The 20710-nt window shown below is 51.2% G+C and overlaps 2 protein-coding genes across 5 annotated transcripts; one reads left to right on the top strand and one right to left on the bottom strand.

Annotated features, from left to right (window-relative positions):
- Positions 1-278: 278 nt before the first annotated feature.
- On the top strand, positions 279-7194 carry Psma7 (proteasome 20S subunit alpha 7). Its single transcript, XM_006976042.3, has 7 exons — positions 279-419; positions 4201-4327; positions 4708-4832; positions 5578-5700; positions 6083-6202; positions 6613-6675; positions 7013-7194. The coding sequence occupies exons 1-7, from the start codon at positions 324-326 to the stop codon at positions 7103-7105; spliced, it is 747 nt and encodes a 248-aa protein (XP_006976104.1). The 5' UTR covers positions 279-323; the 3' UTR covers positions 7106-7194.
- Positions 7195-8469: 1275 nt separating this feature from the next.
- Lsm14b (LSM family member 14B) lies at positions 8470-18764 on the bottom strand. Of its 4 annotated transcripts, XM_006976082.4 has the most exons (10): positions 18423-18764; positions 16872-17035; positions 15659-15794; positions 14616-14732; positions 12368-12535; positions 12066-12143; positions 11710-11871; positions 11249-11399; positions 9817-10001; positions 8470-9578 (listed from the first exon to the last, which is right to left on the bottom strand). In XM_006976082.4, exons 1-9 carry the CDS (start codon positions 18547-18549, stop codon positions 9830-9832), a joined length of 1275 nt encoding a protein of 424 aa, XP_006976144.2. In that variant the 5' UTR covers positions 18550-18764; the 3' UTR covers positions 8470-9578; positions 9817-9829. The 4 variants fall into 4 exon arrangements, with proteins under 4 accessions (XP_006976144.2, XP_076427447.1, XP_076427448.1 ...); XM_076571332.1 differs by lacking the exon at positions 12066-12143; XM_076571333.1 differs by lacking the exon at positions 14616-14732 and having other exon boundaries at positions 18423-18763.
- Positions 18765-20710: the final 1946 nt, after the last annotated feature.

The following is a 20710-nucleotide window of genomic DNA, read 5'->3' as shown; positions in this document are numbered from 1 at the left end:
GGGTGCCGTGCCGTGGGCTCGCCCGCCCGTCTGCCGCCAATGCGCGCCGGAGCCTCCCACGTCCCCGCGCCTTAAGCCACTGCCTTCCGGGTCTGAGCCCCGCGCGGAGTCCCCCGGTGCCGGGCCTGCCCTCTGCGTCCAGCCCGCCGCCGCCGCGCCGCCCCCTGTGCTGGGCTTCGGTGGTACCGCCCGCCCAGCCCCGCCCCGCCGCGCCGCACGTCCCCCTGACGCCGGACGCCAGCAGCGTGGTCCGGGCGGGCGGGGCGCCGGCGGTGAGTGTGCGCTTTTGAGCGGCGGCGGCCCGTGCTCGCGCGTCCGCAGTGATGAGCTACGACCGCGCCATCACCGTCTTCTCGCCCGACGGCCACCTCTTCCAAGTGGAGTACGCGCAGGAGGCGGTCAAGAAGGGCTCCACCGCGGTGAGCCAACCCGAGGCCTGCGCGGCGGGGCGCACGGGGAAGCAGGGCACGCAGACCTGGGCGTGGGGGCTGGCGTTTTGCTTGTGGCGGGTAGCCCGGGAGGTGACGGGAGCTGAATGGTGGCGACCTAGGAAGGGAGCCGGGCCGCGGAGGGCTGCGCCGTGCGCCCTGGAGAGCCGGGCGGCTGTGCCAGGCTTCCCCGCTGCAGAACGTCTAGGCGAGCGCATCCCCGCGACTGGGCCGGGGCCATCTTGCGCGGCGCAGACGACGGAGGCCTCAGGTGCGCGCGGGCGGTGAGAGGCAGGCTGTGAGTCGGCGCCGGCAGGGACCTGGGGATCTCCCAGCTAGGCCCAGATCGGCTTTGTGAACAAAGGGCGGTTCGTCGGCCCTGCGAGGGTGACAGGCTGCTTCCGGGTTCGCCTGCGCCACCGACGCTGGGTTCTGGTTCCGGTGGGCCTCCTTCGCGGCGCCCCAATTTTTGTTCAGGGACCTTAACTCCATTTGGAAATGGGACCGCCCGACACCTGCAAAGCATCAACAGGGAGATAGTTTTGTTTTTGGTTTTCCCGAGTCATCGGGTCTTCGGGAAACACACGTGATTCTGAATCTTGAAGCGCTTGCATTTCCCAAATATTTAATCACTTTGAAACTAAAGCCCCAAATCTTTTTTGGGTGACCTAACTCACCCAAAAACCTCAAGAATGAGCAGGCTTGGAGTTGCAGGCCTGTAACCCCGGCATTTAGAAGGTTCAGGCTCGAAAATCTCACAAGTTCAAAGCCAGCCTGGGCCTCTGAAGTGAGAGAGTCTTTCTCTCTGTCCCTTTCGTGTGTGTGTGTGTGTGTGTGTGTGTGTGTGTGTGTGTGTGTGCCTGCGCGCGCGCATTATTCTTTTTTAAATAATTTTTATTATATATGCGTAGTCATTTTGCCTGCAGGTATATCTGTATGAGGGTGTCAGATTCCCCCAGAACTGGAGTTGCAGATAGTTGTGAGCTGCCGTGTTGGTTCTGGGAATTGAACCGGGGTCCTCTGGAAGAGCAACCTGTGCTCTTAATTACTAAGTCATCTCTCCAGCCTCAAGAGATGCGACTAGTGAAAGACCCTGTTTCACAAAAACCTGTGGGGCTGGTAAGAGGGCTCAGTTGGTGAAGGGCGTGCTCTGCAAGCCCGATGGCCCGTTTCAGCTCTCCCCCACCTGTTTTGGGATATTTTCATCGCACAGTAACACTGCAGACTGTCAATAAAGTTTATCTTGAATCGGGGGGCGGAGCCAGCAACCAGCTGACTGGAATTAGCCATAGAGAAGCCAGCAATTTTAATACAGAAGACATACAGGAAGGAAAGGGTGGGGACTAGAGTTTGAGCTTCTTTTTGATTCTGGGAGGAGGGAAGAGATGTGTCTCTTGCAGTGTCTCCAGCCAAAATTCAAGGTCAGCTAGTTGCTGCTACTCAGCCTCTCTGAGCTGGCAGGTTTTCCCCAGCTTTTGACTCTTGGGTCTTATTGATAAATAGAACAATAGAGACTTAAACCTACATATGGTGGCCACAGTAGAGCTGGTGCCGAAGGACCAGAAGCCCCCCCAGGAGTGGCCGGTGGGGCGCATAAAGCAGGGAGAGGGGCCTCAGACAGTAATTAAAATATCAGCAGATTCATGTGCAGCTGCTAAACCGACAGAAGAACATCATTTGGCACCTCATAAATGTAGCAGTATTTTCTCTTTGGGACTGCTAGCCCACAAATAACGACACGGAGACTTATTAATTATGAAAGCTTGGCCTTAGCTTAGGCTTGTTCCCAGCTAGCTCTTATAACTCAATTAACCCATTTTTTAAAATCTACATTCAGCCATTACCTCTTCTTAGTTGTACACAAAATCACACATGCGTAGATTTCTCCTGTCTGTCTGTCTCTCTGCCCGAAGTCCCACCTGTTATTCTCTCCTGCCTAGCTATTGGCCATTTAGCTCCATATTAAACCAATCAGAAGACACCTTAGGCAGAGATACATCTTCACAGTGTAAACAAATATTCTGCAGCAGCCATCCAAGTTGTTAAAAAAGGCAGTTTCACACAGTGACATCCCTGACATTCCTACTCCTAGGAGGCAGAGACTGGAGGATACCCTAGGCTTGCTGGTCAGCAAGTGTAGCAGAATCTGTGAGCTCCAGGTTTAGTGAGAGACCCTGTGTCTCAAAAAATGTAAGTTGGAGGGGCTGGAGATGGTGCAGTGGTTAGAGTGGGCAAGCAAAGTAGTGAGTTTAGTTTTCAGCACCCAGGTTGTGAGGCTCAAAACTGCCTTTAATTTCAGCTCCAGAGGATTCAGCACCTCTGGCCTCCATGGGCAATTGCTCTTAGGTGCACAGACACAACATATTTAAAAATAAAACGACTCTTGAAGTTTGAGAAGAGATTAAGGAAGACACCAGTGTGGAGTGGCCTCCATATACACTCGGGGACACATGAAACCATAGGAAAGCTCTGGAGTCTGGAGGTGCCTGTCCCCAGTGCTCCCACCTGCAGCTGCCAGCTGCACCCAACTATTTTCTCTGGACCCTGCAGGTCACGTGAGTCAGCACAGAAGGAACTTGTGAAATCACTCCAGACTAGGGGCAGACCCTTGTAGGAGGCTCCTGTGGCCAGAAGATTGGGGACAGGGATGCTGCCTCACTTCAGAGTCAGCTGCCCCCCCAGTTGTGCCCTCTGCCCAGCTGCCTTGTTCAGGGACTGCTGCACTTGTTTCTGTTCTTCTCTTGAAGGGTTAAATGTCACTGAGGTACCCTGGGTTTATTATGGGGTTTTTGGTTTTGGTGATGTTAGGCAAGCACCATTCCACATCCACAGTCCAGTTTCACTTGTTTGAACAGTGACCACTTCCCCCCTTCCACAATACCAGGCGTAATCAGAGAATGTTGTGTTCAACAATAGATAGTGGTTCACTTTGTAACACTAGGTCCTACCAGCAGTATGTGCTGTGTGATCAGGCGTGATGGTGGCCTGGGGCTTAGTGTAATCAGACTTCCAGCATCTGGTGCATTGGTTCACTCAGGCCTTGGGAGCTTGTGCAGGACTATTTAGCTTTAGAACAACTGTAACCACTTTAGTGGGTTTTTTGTTTTTTGGGGGGTGGGTGGGTGGGTTTCGAGACAGGGTTTCTGTGTAGTTTTGGTGGATGTCCTGCATCTCGTTCTGTAGACCAGGCTGGCCTTGAACTCACAGAGATCCACCTGCCTCTGCCTCCCGAGTGCTGGGATTAAAGGTGTGAGCCACCACTGCCCAGCCCATTTTGGTGTTTTAAAGGTGTGAGATGGGGGGGGGGGAGGCTGGAGAGATGGCTCAGAGGTAAAGAGCACTGGCTGTTCTTCCAGAGGTCCTGAGTTCAATTCCCAGCAACCACATGGTAGCTCACGACCATCTGTAATGAGATCTGGTGCCCTCTTCTGGCCTGCAGGCATACATGCTGCCAGAACACTGTATACATAATAAATAAACATGCAGGTAGAACACTGTATACATAATAAATCTTAGAAAAAAAAAAAGGTGTGCGATTGGACACTCAGGTCCTGATAACTTGTCCTAGACCACAGGAGTGGATGTAGTCTTTGGTGTGGTCGTGTGTCAAGTGATCGGCCAGGTATGGGTGGGCATACCTTCCTGTGGGGCCATTGCCCCAAGGCTTGTGCCATGTGCCTGGCCCACTCCACCCCACCCCACCCTGCGGTGCCAGACATTAACAACTGTCCTGCTTATGTCATTAAAATTGAATTTTGCATTCTCATCTAAGGTTGGTGTTCGAGGAAGGGATATCGTTGTTCTTGGTGTGGAAAAAAAATCAGTGGCCAAGCTACAAGATGAGAGAACAGTACGGAAGATCTGTGCTTTGGACGATAATGTCTGCATGGCCTTTGCAGGTACACTTTGGGCTAGGGTGGTGAGTGGAGCTTTGGTGGGGATTTGGACATTAGGGGAACCGCGGTTGCTGGGTGATGATGGACCCTCCCTGCCATCACTAGTGCCACAGGGATGGCAGTGGGCACCTTCAGCAGATCCAGCCTAGGAAGTCAGTTCCCTGGAACAGAACTAGGTGCTGTCTAACTTGATTCGCAGTTGTTCATGCAGAGGCTGGTGTGCCGTCCTTGTACTCGGTTGTTGTGATGAGTTGCCCTGACTAAAGTCTCTGCCCTCTGGGCAGTGGTGGCACACGCCTTTGATCCCAGCATTCAGGAGACAGGCAGATCTGTGAGTTCAGGGCCAGCCTGGTCTACAAAGACGCCCTCTGTTGTCGCTTCAGGTCTCACTGCTGATGCAAGGATAGTCATCAACAGAGCCCGGGTAGAGTGCCAGAGCCACCGGCTGACTGTGGAGGACCCAGTCACTGTGGAGTACATCACCCGCTACATTGCCAGTCTGAAGCAGGTAGGTGCTTACTCAGGCACTGTTGTCAGGGGTGTCATGTGACTTCACCTTGCTCCTACAGCACTGTTCTGTTGGTTCTGGCTTGGAGCCATTTTGACTCCGGTCTCTGGAGGGGAATATAAGCATTTGTCTTGCTACTCTGAGCTACCTACCATTTGCCAAGTAGTTGAGAGAGGGCTGGACGGTGCTCCCACTCTGTGGTAAGATGCTAGTAAACTTTAGAGCCAGCTTGTAGTTGGAACATACCTGTCTGTTGAGGTGACTTCTAAGTAGTCTCAGTTAAGCTGTGCGATGCAGAGGCTAGAGATGGCTCAGCAGTTAAAGGCATTGGCTGCTCTTTCTGAGGACTTGGGTTCAATTCCCAGCACCCACAAAGTAACTTAAAAACACCACCGGGTGGTGGAGGTGCACGCCTTTAATCCCAGCACTCAGGAGGCAGAGGCAGGCGGATCTTTCTGAGTCCAAGGCCAGCCTGGGCTACAGAGTGAGCTGCAAGACAGCGGGGGCTGTTACACAGAAACCCTGTCTCAAAAAACAAGTCTGTAACTCCATTTGCAGGAGAGCCAATCCCTCCTGACACCAGACACCCATGTGGTGCACACGCACACAGGCAAATACATATAAGCCATATAAATCCATTTCCAGTTCCGCGCGTGTGTCTAAGAGGAAAGAGAAATGTTGACAGCTGCTCTCAGTTTCCTTACCATCTGAACTGTGGCTGAGCGTCGACTTCTTTTCCTTGCAGCGTTATACACAGAGCAACGGGCGCAGGCCATTTGGCATCTCTGCCCTCATTGTGGGTTTTGACTTTGATGGCACCCCTAGACTGTATCAGACGGACCCCTCGGGCACATACCATGCCTGGAAGGTAAGTCTGTGTCAAAACAGTGGGACTTTGGGCTATAGGGAGGTACTAAGCTGGCATTAGCAAACAAGACAACCCTTAGCTTAGTTCTGTGTGCACTGCCTGTTTGTTCCATGATGCTTCTATGAAAGCAAAACATTCTACATTGCTGTTTGGCATTTTATCAAAGACGGGGCCAAACTGAAATTTCCCTAAGTGTCTCTTGGTAATGAAAGAACTTCCATTCTTGGTAAGGATCAACACCAGTGCTAATAGCCTTAAAAGTAGGACCTGGGTCTGTGCCACTGCCTCCCACTGCCGGAGAGCCAACTGTAGGTCACGCACGGAAGGCGGCTGCCACTGGCCAACCACATAGACTGGCTCTACTAACACACATCTGTTTTAGGCCAATGCTATAGGCCGGGGCGCCAAGTCAGTGCGTGAATTCCTGGAGAAGAACTATACTGATGATGCCATCGAGACAGATGATCTGACCATCAAACTAGTGATCAAGGCACTTCTGGAAGTGAGTGTCCATGGAAACCCCAGGCAGGGTGGGCTTGCTCAGGATGGTGGTGTGACTGACTTCTTTATACAGGCAAGTTAAGGTTTGCCTGAGGGCAGAACATGAGACAGGGCTGAGGTATGGAGTCCCCCATTCAGGTGACTGGGCCTTCCAGAGGCTTGTATGCTAAGTCTGGGAAGTAGGAGGCAAGCAGGTGAAACCACAGTAGCTAGAAATACAGGCACTGGGTCCCCGTGTGAGGAGTTGCTATACAGACTGGAGGTTACTGGAGGAATCCTCAGCAGGCCTGACACACAACTGCATTTGGGACGAAAGCCAAAGATGTTCACCCTCCCATCTGGCTGGTTTGGTCATGAACCAAAATTTAGGTCCATATGAGGGCAGACATCGAATGCTTTGCCTTCTTCTAGGTGGTCCAGTCAGGTGGCAAAAACATCGAACTTGCTGTCATGAGGCGGGATCAGCCCCTCAAGGTAAGTCTACTTTTGGGTGGAAGGGTTTGGATAGAGGAGAGCTCCTACCTTATGTCCCTAGTTCTAGGTTACTGGTGTGTGCTAACACCTTTACTTTAGTCATAGCATGTTCTTAGCCTATAGGGCTAAGTACTTTGGAAAACCTCCCCTGGCCCTGTGATGTGGCTCCTGCCTGTCATGGAGATGTGCTCCTGTGTTGTGGGCGGCTGCCACCTGCTGCCTGGGTCCCTCGCCTGCCCCCAGCAGCTCTCCACGGGCAGCAGCAGTGGTTGCACCACCAGGTGGTGCTGTTTGCACCTTGTACAGAGTAATCCTGAATGTGCTTCTTGTGGGGTAGATTCTAAATCCTGAAGAAATTGAGAAGTATGTCGCTGAAATTGAAAAGGAAAAAGAAGAAAATGAAAAGAAGAAACAAAAGAAAGCATCTTGATGAAGTGAGCATTGGTTGGAGCAGCTTTCGGTGTTGCAGGCCTTCTACTTGTCCGAGAGCCCAATAAACGTCTACATTTTTTAACTCGGTGATGAGAACACATCATTTGGGTACAGTTGTCGTTAAGATGCATGAATGCTTGCCTCCTTCCACTCTAGGTGTCTGCCAAAGCGAACAGCAGACCCAGGGTTCTCAATGCCTCTTTTCAGATAACAAGTCTGCAGAGTTATGACTTAATGTAGCTAGTTGGGTGGTACAGCTCCTTTGGCCTGGCATGTGGGACCCAGGTTCCTTTCTTGGTACTGAAGAAGGCTCAGTGCTTAAGAGGGTTTGGTTCCCAGCACTCCTATTAGGTGACTCAGTTTCCTTCATGAATGTGGTATACATATACGCAAGCAAGAAGCGGGCGGGTGGTGGTGGAGTGCAGTTAATCCCAGCACTCGGGAGGTCGAGGCAGAGGCAGGTGGATCTCCCCAAGTTCAAGATCAGGGCAGCCAGGGCTACATAGAAACCCTGTCTCAAAAAAAAAAAAAAAAAAAAAAAAAAAAAAAAAGCTGCATAGTAAAACCTCCATCTCCCATGCTCCCCTCCCCCCAACAACCCCATGCTCCCCTCCCCCCAACAACTTAGTAGGCTGGTTTCTTTTTGCTGTTTGTCAAATTTTCCACATTAAAATCAAGGTGGGCCCTCATTGTGTTTTGTTTTGGTCTCGGGGTAGCCAGAGATGCACTTCCTCTTGGCTTCCTAACCAGTTTATCATTCTACCATCTGCTTCAGCTTACAGCTACCCTTTCCCTGCCCCACCCCCACCCCCTTTTTATACCAGTTTTGTAAAGACACTTTTGGGTCAAATTTTTGCCTAGCATAACATCCATAAGCTGTGACTTAACAATGTGTCCTGGCAGAAAAAAACCAATTTTAACTGGTTTAGGATACATAGCTGCTTATACCTAGTACATATATTTTTATTAGTCAAGGACAGGAATATGTCATCAGTGGTCCCAAGGCTGCCTGCCTCCTGCAGGCTTCCTCCTCCAACCTGATACATACCCAGGGTAATCCATTGACCATGGATCTGCTCTTGAGGACTGCCTTCAATATTTGGGAACAGTTATAGCAAAGCAAGGTGCTTTTTTTGCACCTACACCAATTTTCATTCATACTAGACTGGGGTGTTCATGCCAGCAAGATAGCCCAGTGAGAACCAGCCTTCTACTTCATCTGTAGTCATTGGGTCACTTTTCTGGCACATCCGATGGTACCCTGTAAGTACCTCCAAACCCTAACTAGCCTAGGTGTGCTCTAGGCCTGACTAGTACTTGATTCTGTGTGGGCCCTGGACATGACAGGTGATGGAGGCAGCATTTGAAGGTTTGAATGTTTTTATTTAGAGTTTGCATTACCCCAACAATAGCCCCAGTGCTATGTTCTAGTCTCAGCTATGAAGTCCTACAAAAATAAACCCAAGCTTTTGCAATGTGACTTCATCAATACAGAACTAAAGCTTTGTAGCTATTTTGAAGGGGTTTTGGTTATCAAGGTGCTTATTTTCAACAAAATGCCCTGTCAGTCAAGAAGATGCATGCTTATACAGAAAATCTGACCATTTACTCATGCAACAAGTTTATGTACCCACCCTCCCTCTACCACCTTTAAAATAACACACAAGAACTATTTACAATCAAGGAAATAAGGCCAGTGACCTTAAAAAAAAAAAAAAAAGACTGGCTCATTTCAAAGTGGATGAGAACACTTAAGTGCAGCCAGAGGCCAACAAGGACAGGAAGGTAGGGCATACCACATTGGCTTATCTTAGACTTTGACACTAAGCCTCAGTACCTGTGGAAGCTAGGCTCTACATGACAAGGGGCCCTTCCTACTTCTTTACCCATCCTCTGTCAGCCTCCAACACTGAACATTACTGGTTCATTACACAACATGATCCATGAAACACGCCACCCCCCCTTCCCTGCCCTTGGCCCTCCCACCCCAATATGACTGGTTCACCCTGTGCTGGCCCTGCCTGGCTCCTGAGACTTCCCACTTTTAGCAGTTGGGGCACCAGGCCAGCAGCACCAGGGGCCAGATGGGTTGCAGAGACACATTTGGACACCACACGTGCCAAATAAAATTTGGTTCTGTTTTAAGAGTCAAAGCTGTCATTAAAAAAAAAAACTAGAAAGTGGAGGATTGAGCCTTTGCCTATAGAAACCTTTTTGCAAAATACCAAAACCTTACAATTAGGCTGTGTGCAACCAAGAAGAAAATGTAGGTCAAGATACCTTCAAGAGGTCACCTACAAACACTTCCCCCAAAAACCAGTGGTTCTAATCAGACCACGTCCAAGTTTAGGTTGAGTCCAAAGCAGTATAAAGGCGTCCAGACTTGGTAAACAAGACCACTTCTCCAGGTGAGTGTAGCGTTTCTTTCTGTCCTTATCTTCAGAGCAGCATCTCTGTGCCTCTTCAAGACCCTGTGAGGACAGAAGTGAGTGTGTCCAACAGACAGCTGTCACATAGCTGTCTATCCCTCACCACCCTGGGGACCAGAAGGCAGTAGAGGTAGGAAGCCCCGCCTCCACATCCCACATGGGACACTCTAGCCAGACTTGTTTCTGTGAGCAGACAGGCTTGCACCCCAGTTCTAAGCACGGTCTAGGGTCGGTCACCCCACCACCTCCTATCCCAGGATCCAGAAGACTCCCCACTCACTTGTACTGTACCCTTACACCCGGCCAGTCCCAGCTCGGTGGGAAGTGGGGTTGCGCCGCGTTGTCCCATTGCCTCTGCCTCCTCGGAATCCACCACGTGAACTGCGGCCACGAAGGAACCTCCCAGACACCCCAAAGGTCTCAGTGTTCAGCTTCCTCTCTTCAGCCCATGTTGTCCGCCTAGAACTAAATAAGATCTGACTAAGCTGGGCAGTGGTGGTGCACACCTTTAATCCCAGCACTTGGGAGGCAGAGGCAGGTGGATCTCTGAGTTTGAGGCCAGCTTGGTCTATAGACCAAGCTCCAAGACAGCCAGGGCTACACAGAGAAACCCTGTCTTGGAAAACAAAAAAAACCTGACTGTAGTGGGCAACAACTGAAGTTTCTGAAATTGGCTTCATCCTTCCAACAGCACAGAGAAGGAAGGAAGGAAGAGCTACTGCCATGTTGCTAAGAGGCAGGGGAATACTACCCTGAAGCACACACCCTAATACTGCAGAGATCAGGCCTATTTTGGCTCAAGACACATATCATAAGTGATACAGGCGGGTGACAAAGAAGCCCTCAAAAGCCCACACAAGAACATTTAGATGCCAGCCCTTCCACAGTCACCATCTTCCAGCTGAGTCTCCAGCAGGCCATCTAGCTTCCATCCCATCCCATCCTCAGCCACTGTCACCATGAGACAATACAGGTCAGCAAACTGTTCCTGACTGGCTCTTCATCTACTTAGAATATAGTCATCATCATCACCCTGCCCATTCTGATGCATAGCCATGTTCAGATCTCGGGCTGCTCCTAGAAAGTCCCTTTTCTCACTCCCACAGCTGTTGCTAAGACCTGGCCACAACTCTCCTCACGACACAGCTGGGCCTAAGTCCTCTTAAGCTTGCAATCTCTTTCTTGCTTCAATTGCTCCCCTGATAGTGTGTGTGCATGGCTCAGGCTACCCAGCTCATTTCTGTTCTTCAATGGTTGGCAGTGTGCCTAATACTCAACTCAAAGGACTCTTGGATCTGGTTTGCACACACCATGCCTGCTCCGAAGACTACTGTACAGTCTGAGAGTGCTCATCTACAGTGCTGACATACATCACAATCACTGACTTCCAGGACTTGAGAGGACAGGGTGCTCAACCAATTGCTTAAGTGTTTCCATGCCAGCAGGCAGATCAGGCAAGAAAGAACAGCACAAATGGGACTCTTGGAGGCAAACAGGGAGTGCAAGACCTAATCAGGCTAGGGGACAGCCAGGGGCTTCTAGCTGGTGGAGGCAGACCCAGTTGGGACTCTTACCATGTAGAAATGTAAGCTCCCAGAACACCCGCCCAGAACATAAGCTCAAAGCTTGGACTTAACGTTAGTACATTTTAGTCATGTGCTTCTAGGACTTACCAAACAGCCATCCTTTCCACACTGCACTTAGGCCCTTACCTTGTTTTGAGTTCAGAAGAAATGTTATCAAAGAAGGACTTGGATTTGTCATAGTAACAGTTGGGCCCCAGAAGATCTTCCTCAGCAGGAGTCTCTTCACTCTGCGTCATCACAGCCGGGTCCTTCTCTTCCCCCTTCTCAGCTTTGTCATCTACAAAGAGAAGCAGAACACAAAAGTCCAGAGACAAACACTACCCAATTGGTCTCCTGTTGGGGGTCCACTCTGCAGCTGTCCTCAGGCTCAGAGGATGGCCCAAACATTTCGTGCCAAAGAGATCCTTTCTTCTCACTGCAAGTCACAAGTTTCACAAACCCACCCAGCCTCATCTCATTTATTCCTCAGAGTTTATTCCAGTTTTCACATTCATCAGAACCCCAACTCACTCCAGAGTGACACCAGTCATCCTGTCTTAACATGCTCTAGGGACCCTCTTGAGGGATAACTTTCAAATGAATCAGACCTTTAAAATTCAGTTTCTTCTTAAATTCTTTATCAAGCTCTTCTCGGTTGAACTGGGCATTTGCACTCTCAAAATCAAAGTCACCTTCAAACTTGATTGTGTTTTCCTTAACATTAGTTGGACGGTTTTGCCCTCTGGAACGATTTCTTGTTCGCCGATTGCCTATGGGGAGGGAAAAACAGCATGGCTGAAGTCACCAACTTTATTTCCAGCTTGAATTCAAAAGAGCTCAGACACACTGTAGAAAAGGGGCACAGCTCACTGAAGCACCACCTTAGCCCCAAGTCCCCAGCACAGGCAAGCAAAGCACAGCCTGCTACTCATGGCTATAGAACTCAAGTGGCCATGGGTGTTACCTGACCGCCTCCGTGGAGGTCTTCTGTTCTCATCATTCACCTGCCCTTGAGTGTGCACAGGTGCCGGCTGGACTACATCTAAGGTGCAAAGGGAAAAGTGAGGCAAAGCTCCGCAGAAGCCAGAACCCAGCCACCAAAGCAGAGTACCACCACCACATGCAGGCCTACGGAACTGAGGTTGCCTGCCCAGAGGCCTGCTTACAAAAGCATGTGGTCTGGGATTGGGGTAATGCTTTATGGCCCAGTGCGTACTACATTGGGAACACAGAGCAAACTGCAAGGAGAAATCAGTGTTCAAGTACCGCTGGCAATCTTGCTGCTTGGCTGAGCCTGGCGACCATTGAGCTGTGTTCCCGAGGTGACCTTGCTGGGTACCAGTTTTTTAGCATTCAAGTTATCAGCAGAACTAGTCTGGACAGCCTGCTCCACCATGGGGCTCTTGCCGACTGGGGTAGATGGAAAACCAGCTCCTGAGTTTAAGAGGGAAGGAAGGTTTAGAAACAACTAAAAGGAGAAAGCTTACTACCTCCAGCCATTTCTCCTGGCTGGTACCTTAGGGGTAGGGCAGGGGTAACACACTGTCTAGAAAAGTCTAAACTCAGGATTTACTCTCCCAGACTGGCCCATTCCCTTTGAAGCTGGTCCAAGTGACAAATTAAGTCACATGGAGGCACCAAAGCCAGTTCTCAAGGAGCACCAGTTCTTGAGCTCCAAGTTAAGGAACTACAATGAGAGGAAAGTCACTGTGCTACCAATGCCAACAGGTACTTCAAGTTCACCAATGAGTTTTCTAGACAAATTCTGAAGGTGTCAACAGCCCTGAAATGAATTCAGAATTCAAGAATTGTTACTCTGGGGAAGAGGGAGAGAGGGGGATCTGTGGTTGGTATGTAAAATGAATAAAAAATTTCTTAAAAAGAAAAAAAAATGTTACTCTAGTCTATGCTGGAGAACTACCACCCTAGCCCCGGATCTTCTAGAAAGTATAGTAGTCAGACTCTGAAATTAAATTCTAGAAGAGCTTTATGAAAAACAGGATGAGGTGATCAGGATGGACTGCAAGGAAGATTTACAACCCACAGCTTTTCAAAGAGTAAAAAGCTCTTACATAAGCAAGTATGGGCTACCAGGTGTTCAGTGTGAGGGACTATACCTACAGTACCACAGAGAACGTACCCCCAAAACAGGGTATCAGTGGTAGTCCCAACATGAACCCTCTGAAGCTGGCAAAACGTAAAAGGCTAGCATAGTTGTCCAGTCTGATGCCCCCTTGACCTGTCCCAGGACCAGTAACCCATGGGGAACATTAAGTCCTTAGGGACTGTGTGGAACTGGAATGAGATGTAAACAATGAGTCCTGGTCTTGGCGAAATAGAACGAAAACACTGTGGAGAAACTCCCATCATGCAGTCAGAGACGCACTCCCAAAGCAGGTATCCATAAGGTCCTCTGACAGAAACTAAGCTGGACTACATTCCCAAGCCTATCATCTCACTCAGCAAGAATGACCCCAAAGACAAATAGGAAACAGTCACTCCAAAGTGGCTTGTGTGTACATTTTTAAAAAGTATTTACGTATCTGTATGTGTATGGGTGTTTTATCTGCATATTCTAAGAGGCCAGAAGATGGGATCAGATTCCCTAGGACTGGGGTTCTAGACGGTTGTGAACTACCACGTGGGTGCTAGGAATCAAATCCAGGTCACCTGGAAGAGCAGCCAGTGCTCTTAACCATTGAACCATCTCTCTAGCCCCTTGTGTGCTTTTTAAAAATCAATTTTACCCTATGGGTAGATTTATGTGAGCAATCCTAAGGACAATGAAAGTATCCTCTGTCATACTCTTAATTAGAAAGGGTAATGTATGCTCCAATTCAGATGCAAAGAGGCCCTACAGGACATAACAACCCACACAAATAGACTTGTACTCTATGCCCTGACCCGGGGGAGGCCTCCTGGACTGAGATGGGTAATGATGAAGGCTAGAGCTGGCTACAAGCATGATGCCACATGTAAAACAGACATGCAGAAACATCAGCACAAGAACATCAGGAAGGTGAAGAAACCCTGTAAGTGCTGCTGTATCAGCAGAGATAGGTGGGTGGACAGCAACACTAACCAGCTGGCTCTCAAGATGGCATTGTTCATGCAGCCAAACACCTGGGGGCTGCCATGCAAGCTCCCTACTTCAAATGCCCGTAAGAGAGAACCATATGTTTCATCTGAGTTGTTTGGGAAAGGTCCACAGCAGAAATCCAGAACATGTTTAAGACCCAGAAAACCCCAGAGAAACAGCTTTTTGTCTTCCCATGCAATGGCCATGGACAGGTCAAACCGTAAACCCAGGCAGAATGAATTAAGTGCTCTGCTGACTCTAACCCTTTAAAAATGGCATTAATAAATCAGGCCACAAGCTAAACCAAACAGAAGCAGTATCCTGATCCCTGGGCCTAGCAGAACTGTTCCAGCTCCTGCCATCCTGGCTCTGTTTACCCGCTGGCTCTCATAGTCTACAAGACAGCATGCAGTTAGTTCTCCAAACTGCTGTTACCCTTGGAAGTGAGCTGAGGTGGCTCTGAGGACATGTCAAGCTCTGAAACAGGCTGTGGAGATGGAGAGGAACTAGGGCTGGAAGCAGCGGCTGAGGCTGGAGGGCTTATCAACTTCTCTAAAGAAGAGAAAGAGAGAAGAGCAAAGAGAAAGCACACAAATAAGTCAGGACATACTTGTCTTATGCCTAGTAAGCTTGGAAAGAGCCAAGCGACCTCTCAGATGATGTATTTTAGAGCCAGGCTGAGAAGTCACCTGCCACATCAGAACAGCAACACAAATGGCCCATAGCATTGGTCTGGAGCTTAATTAACATTCCCTGCCTCAGATGCCTTATGCTGGAGTCTGAGCAAGGATGGATGGACAAGATGCAAACTATGTTCTTAGAAGTGGGGGAAGCACACATGTGTACATATGCACATTCATGTAGAGGCCAAAGGTCAACCTGGGGTATAGCTTCCTTGGGTGTCATCCACTTTGTTTTTAAGATAGGGTCTTTCAGTTGCCCTGAACTCACTGGTTAGGCTTAACTTTTGGGCTAGTCAACCTCAGGGGCCTGCCCATCTCTGTCTCCCCAGCACCGAGATAGTGCCCATTTCCCTATGTTCTGAACACATCTTTAAGGTCCATGTCAAAGACTGGGCTGATCTCACTCCCAACACAGAGATACTCTATTCTAGGAGTAGTAAACCTCAGTAGAAACCATGTCTGAGATGGGCTCCTGCAATAGGTTAATGCAGGGTATTAACAGGCTCACAGATAGACCTCATCTGCGAGAAGCGACAGCTGTACCAGAACTTCTGATTTCAAGTGCATTTTGATTTATGTCACCTGGTGCAAAACCAACACTGCTGCCTCTCAGCTTCAGAAAACAGTCATTAAACACTAACAAGCGGAAGCTACAAGGGTGACTTTATCAGGAGTGGTAAGATACAACAGTCCCGGAGCTGTATGCATGAAGAATTGTCCCACTCTCAGGGTGTATGACTCTACTACATGGCGATCACAGGCAAAGGTAGTTGAGCACACAGAATGGTCACTCACCTAGACCTAAGGAAGCGGCATACTGCTGGCTGAGCAGGGAGCTGGCTGCCAGCTGGCCATACGGTGGCATCCCTCTGAAGGGGCTGTAAGGCACATGCGGCTGGAAGGGCGAGGCGGAGGCGGAGCCCAGGGAGGACTGAACAATGAGACACACAGGTAAGAGCACTGCAACATCCTATTACCCTTCAAGTAAGTCTCCACATACAGCCCTTCTTAGACAGGAAGAGGGCGCCAGGTCTGTCCCCTGCACTCCCGATATAGGAGGTAGGTAGTTCTGGGCAGTTTCCAGTGTTGTCAAAGATGCATGAACTGCTTCAAACTTAAAACCCTCTCTCTTACAGCTCGCCTCTGCCAACAGCAGTCGGCCTTTTTACATGAGGTAATGCCACCTTTAGTTGGAGAAAGGCTCCCTTGAAGAGATGTGGGGCCAGGAACTATTTATGCATCTCCAAACATGTCCAACCTCTCCCCTCCTCCCTCTCCCCACCCAAGAATCCAGGACCATGCCTGCTTATTTGAGTACTCGCCTATTCCCACACACACGCCCACTTTGACTTCCTTTCAGACCCTAAATACCTATTCACCAAGCTTTTCAGAAATCTGACCTGGGTTCTTCTAAGTGCCACAGAAGTCATCCCTGCCTGCTCCCACCCTTCTAAGATAGCTTCATCTCAGAACCCGGAGCAGTCTGAACTGGAAAAGCCAACTTAGGTCTAAATTTACAGAAGATAAAAATCTAGATGCCCCTTCCCCTAATAATCCTGTGGAATAACCTACTAGGTAGTCAGGCTTAGCTTAAGACTTTCAAATTTAGTGTTCTACAACAATGGAATATAACAGCAGAAGACTATTAAAACAATGAACCAACCCTGTGATCCCAGAAGCACCTGATGCCACTCACACTATTGCCACTCTGGGCTTGACTGTTATGTTCTGGGTACTCCAGGACCAAGCAAGACCACCAGCAGCAGTAGCACATCACACACAGCAAGCTACGAGTCTCTTTCCCTACTGGCCTAGCCATACAGAACATACTGCCCACTACAGTACATGCTGCATGAGTTAACACCTTCTCTAGGAACAGAAACCATCTAGATCAAAACCAGGCCAGTGTTCATTAGAGGGCAATTCCTCAAGTTGAACACTCTGGACAAACAGATGACCCCAAATTCCATGTGGAAACCAAGTTTATTAACCATACCCACACACATACCTGAACAATAGCAGGATCCTGAGGGAGTGTGTGCTGAGCTTTTGGAGGTTCACACACAGTAATATCTTTGATATCACTTCCCCGGAAAATGATGTACTCATAAATTTCCTCTCTTGGGGGAGCAGGCCTATCTGTGGGACGGTCTTCAGTACCAAAGGACCTCACTTAGGGGTTGAAAAAAAGAAGGGTTAAGTTGTAGTCCTGTGCCAAGTCCATCTGATCAAGCTTCTGACACTACAGCATCCTCTCTGACACAGCACTTCATTTACAATTAAAAGCTACTTAAATCTCCCAATTTTCAGCTGACAATACCTATAAGGCACCATGTCCCAAAGAATGCAAGGGACAGCAGTTCAGGAAGATGATACGAAAAATGTCACAAAACCCCAAGCTTCACAAAGCTCCCTGCACAAACCCACTAATGTGCAGCGCTCTCTGCAGATAAGGCTGGCTTTGCAGAACCTCCCTCCTCACATCTGACTGCAGATGGAACCCAGCCGTTTCATTCCTCAACCCTCATCACAGGCTGCAGCTGAGGCGATTTTCCCAGGCAAGCACGAAAAAGCTCCCTAGCCCTGTACACACAGCAGGCCTTGGCTGTTGCAGAAATAAAGGGAAGGAGTCCTGGAACTCAGACACCCCGCCCCCCCAACACTAGCTTCTCTGTCCATAAGGAAATTCTGGACCTAAGGGGCGCTTCACAGGATCTATGAAGGCTAGCACACCTCTTTGACAGGACTCGGGGGCTGATCTGGAGTCTGGTGGCAGGATTTAAGCAGCAAACTCCTAATTGTGGACTACCCTGGTCCTGTTTCTCTAACTGGGGATCTCATGTCAAAAGCGGTGCAGCACGGGGAGTTCAAGTGAATAAAAAACCCTCAACACTGAGCTCTCCCCTGCAGCGCCTAAGTCTGGGTCCGAGAGCCAGCCTTCAAACGGAAGGTACTGCTAGGGTTTGGGAGAATAGTCCAGGACTGCAGCACGCTGGTTTCAGACCGGTCTGCACTTTTCAATCTGCACCCTCGGGGGTCTAACACCCTCCCCCCCGGCAGGCTGCTGCGCTCGCGCTTCCGACCAGCAGTAAGAAAACGAGCGCCCCATTTTACGCGGAGAATGGAGACAAAGAAGCTCTGGGGTCTGACGCTGCCGGGACCGGCGCGCACCGCCTCTGGACGGCTCCCATCACAAACCAACAGCCAACCCCTCAAGTCGACAGGGTCGCAAGAGTTCAGGGCAGGGCAGTCGCAGCTCAATCGACGCCCTAGCTCGACTAGCTGCAACCGGACGCGGTGGGCCGTAGCTGCCGAGGGGTTCCAGGAGAGCGCGCAGGACCCGTGACCCTCGCCTGGGCGCGCGCCTGGCCCCGCAGGGACGTCTCGCAGGTAGGGAGGCCCGCGGCTCCAGAGCCGCCCCGCCCCCCGACACCTGCAGGACCACGGCCCGCTCCTCCCCTAGCCCCCGCCGAAGCCGGGAACACCATTGTGCGGGCAGGCGCGGGGCGGCGGAGCTGTTGGGGCGGCGGTTGGGCGCGCGGCGGCGGCAGGCCGCTACCTTTGGCGAGCGCCACGGTGGAATTGTCGGTGTCGATGGTGTAGAGAATGCCCTCGTAGCGGATCTGCGCCTTGGAGATGAGGCTGATCTTGCTGCCCAGATACGGGGTGCCGGACGAGCCGCTCATGGCGGCGGCCGGGGCGCGCCAGGCGCGGGGAACCAGCGCCGAGCCCCGCCCGCTCCGCCGCCGCGCGGTCGCCTGGCCGCCCACTCCTGCGCAGCCCTGCGCCGCCGCCGCCGCCGAGGCGCCTCCAGCCGCGCCTAGGGGCCTGCGGGCCGCGAGCGAGCCGGAGAGGGAGCGGAGCGAGGCGCGCAGCCTGAGTCTGAGGGGAGCGGGGGAGGAGTGCCGCCGCAGCCACATCCGGGGCCTCCCGCCACCACGCGCCGCCCCCGCACGCTCGTAGCCTATTGGCTCGTCGCGCCCGGCTCCCTTTAAATATGGCCGCGCCGCCGGCGGTGGGCGGGCCTGCGCCTGCGCACTCGGAACTGGCAGCTGGGGACCAGCCTCTCGGGGTCTCCACAGCCGGTTCCCAGAGGGCCCCGCGCACGGCTTAGGGGCGTGAGACAGAGCGGGCGGGGCGGAGCGCGCGTGCGCGGGGCGGGCGGGCAGCCGCTGTTTGCAAACTCGGGGGCGGAGCTGGGGCTGGCCCTGGAGCAGCGCCAGGCTCCTCCCGCTGCGCGTGCCGGTGTCGCCCTTCGGGCGCCCGTGTTAATAGGCCGGAGGCTTGTGGCTTGGTTTCCTGTTAGTAGGAGACCGACCCCGACGGCCAGCGCTGGGCAAGGAGCGTCCTGAGTTAAACTCGGGCCCGAGGCCCAGGAACCGGCAGGCAGGCGCAGCTCAGTGCTGCGGCGCTTCCGGCGGGGCGGCCCCGAAATAGAACATGCAGGGGATGCCCGGGGAGCCCTGCCCCTCCTCCCAAGCCTGCGGCGCTGACGTCCTTAAAATAAGCCCTGACTGGCTTGGGCTGTCCCCGCCAACCTAGGCCACCAGCAGGAGGCCTGCCCGCGTCCTCTGACTGCACCCAAAGCCCTGTGCTCAGCCATGAAGTTGGGGGAATCCTCCTAACTCCTTCCCTGTGCTTGCCATGCTGGCTCCGCGCCAGGCATGATTGGTGATTTTATGTATGTGAGCGCATGTTATTTACAGTTAGTCTTACGGTCAGATCAGGGTCCAATACTGGGTACTGTGGAAAATTTGGTAGGTGGCGACCAGCATTTTGTAAAAGTGAAATAGAATGAAAGAGGCGATAACGAAACATCTCATAGAGTGAAACCATTTCTCTTAAATGTGAGACATAAAATGTACTTTTTATTGTGCTGACACCAACTTACCACCATGCCAAGTGGATGCCAGGAATACTTTTGAACATTTTAAATTTTATTTGGTGTGTGTGTACATATGTCACAACGTGTGGAGTTCAGAGGACAACTGGAATTAGTTCTCTGCTTCTACCATATGGGTCTTGGAAATGGGAACTCAGGTGGCCACACTTAACATCAAGTGCCTTTACCCACTGAGCCGACTTGCTGGTCCTAGTTTTTTCCTTTAGATTGAGTTTTGACAGGGGCCCTACTCCCAGACTGGCCTCTAACCTTTGGTAATCCTCTTGCCTCAGCCTCCCGTGTGCCAAAATTTTGAGTATGACCCATCACACTAGAAACGATAGCAGGCCGACGTCCCCCAGTTTACAGGGGCAGAAGCCAGTGTAGTATGTGGGCAAATTGCTGGTGAACCTACCAAGTCTTCTGAGATACTCACCTGGGCCTCAAACGCCCCACATCCAGGCCATACTGCTTTTGTGAAACCCACTGAACAACACCAGCATCCACCATCACCAAGCAGCACAGGTCACAGGAAGGAAGGCAGAAAAGTGTCATCAGCTATAATTCAGCTATACTTTCCACAGCTACTTCCTGCCTCCTGGAAAATTGTGCTCAGGAAAACTGAGACAGTCCTGTTGGGGAAGAGAGGTCTCCTGGCCTGGGGCATCCAGGCTCTCACCACAGCATGGCCTCGCTCACTCAGACCTCTGGGTGGGTGGACAGACCTGTGAGCACCTCAGTGACCCCCTGGCTGGTGACCCCTGTGTACACCTGAGGCTTTCTTTCTCCGCACTTTTCAGCCGAGGAATCCAAGGTCACAGAGTCACAAGCCTCTGTGTGTTGGTGTTGGAGGTGTGTGCTTTCCTCGCTTAAAAATGACTGATCCTGTCTTCCAGAGGGAGTTGGATCCTGAGCCTTAGAACCTGAGATGGGAGGGGCTCCAGCTCCCAGGGGCTGCTGCATTT

The sequence above is a fragment of the Peromyscus maniculatus genome, chromosome 4 (genome assembly GCF_049852395.1).
Source record: "Peromyscus maniculatus bairdii isolate BWxNUB_F1_BW_parent chromosome 4, HU_Pman_BW_mat_3.1, whole genome shotgun sequence".
NCBI lineage: Eukaryota > Metazoa > Chordata > Mammalia > Rodentia > Cricetidae > Peromyscus > Peromyscus maniculatus.
This window is presented reverse-complemented; position numbering and strand designations above follow the sequence as displayed.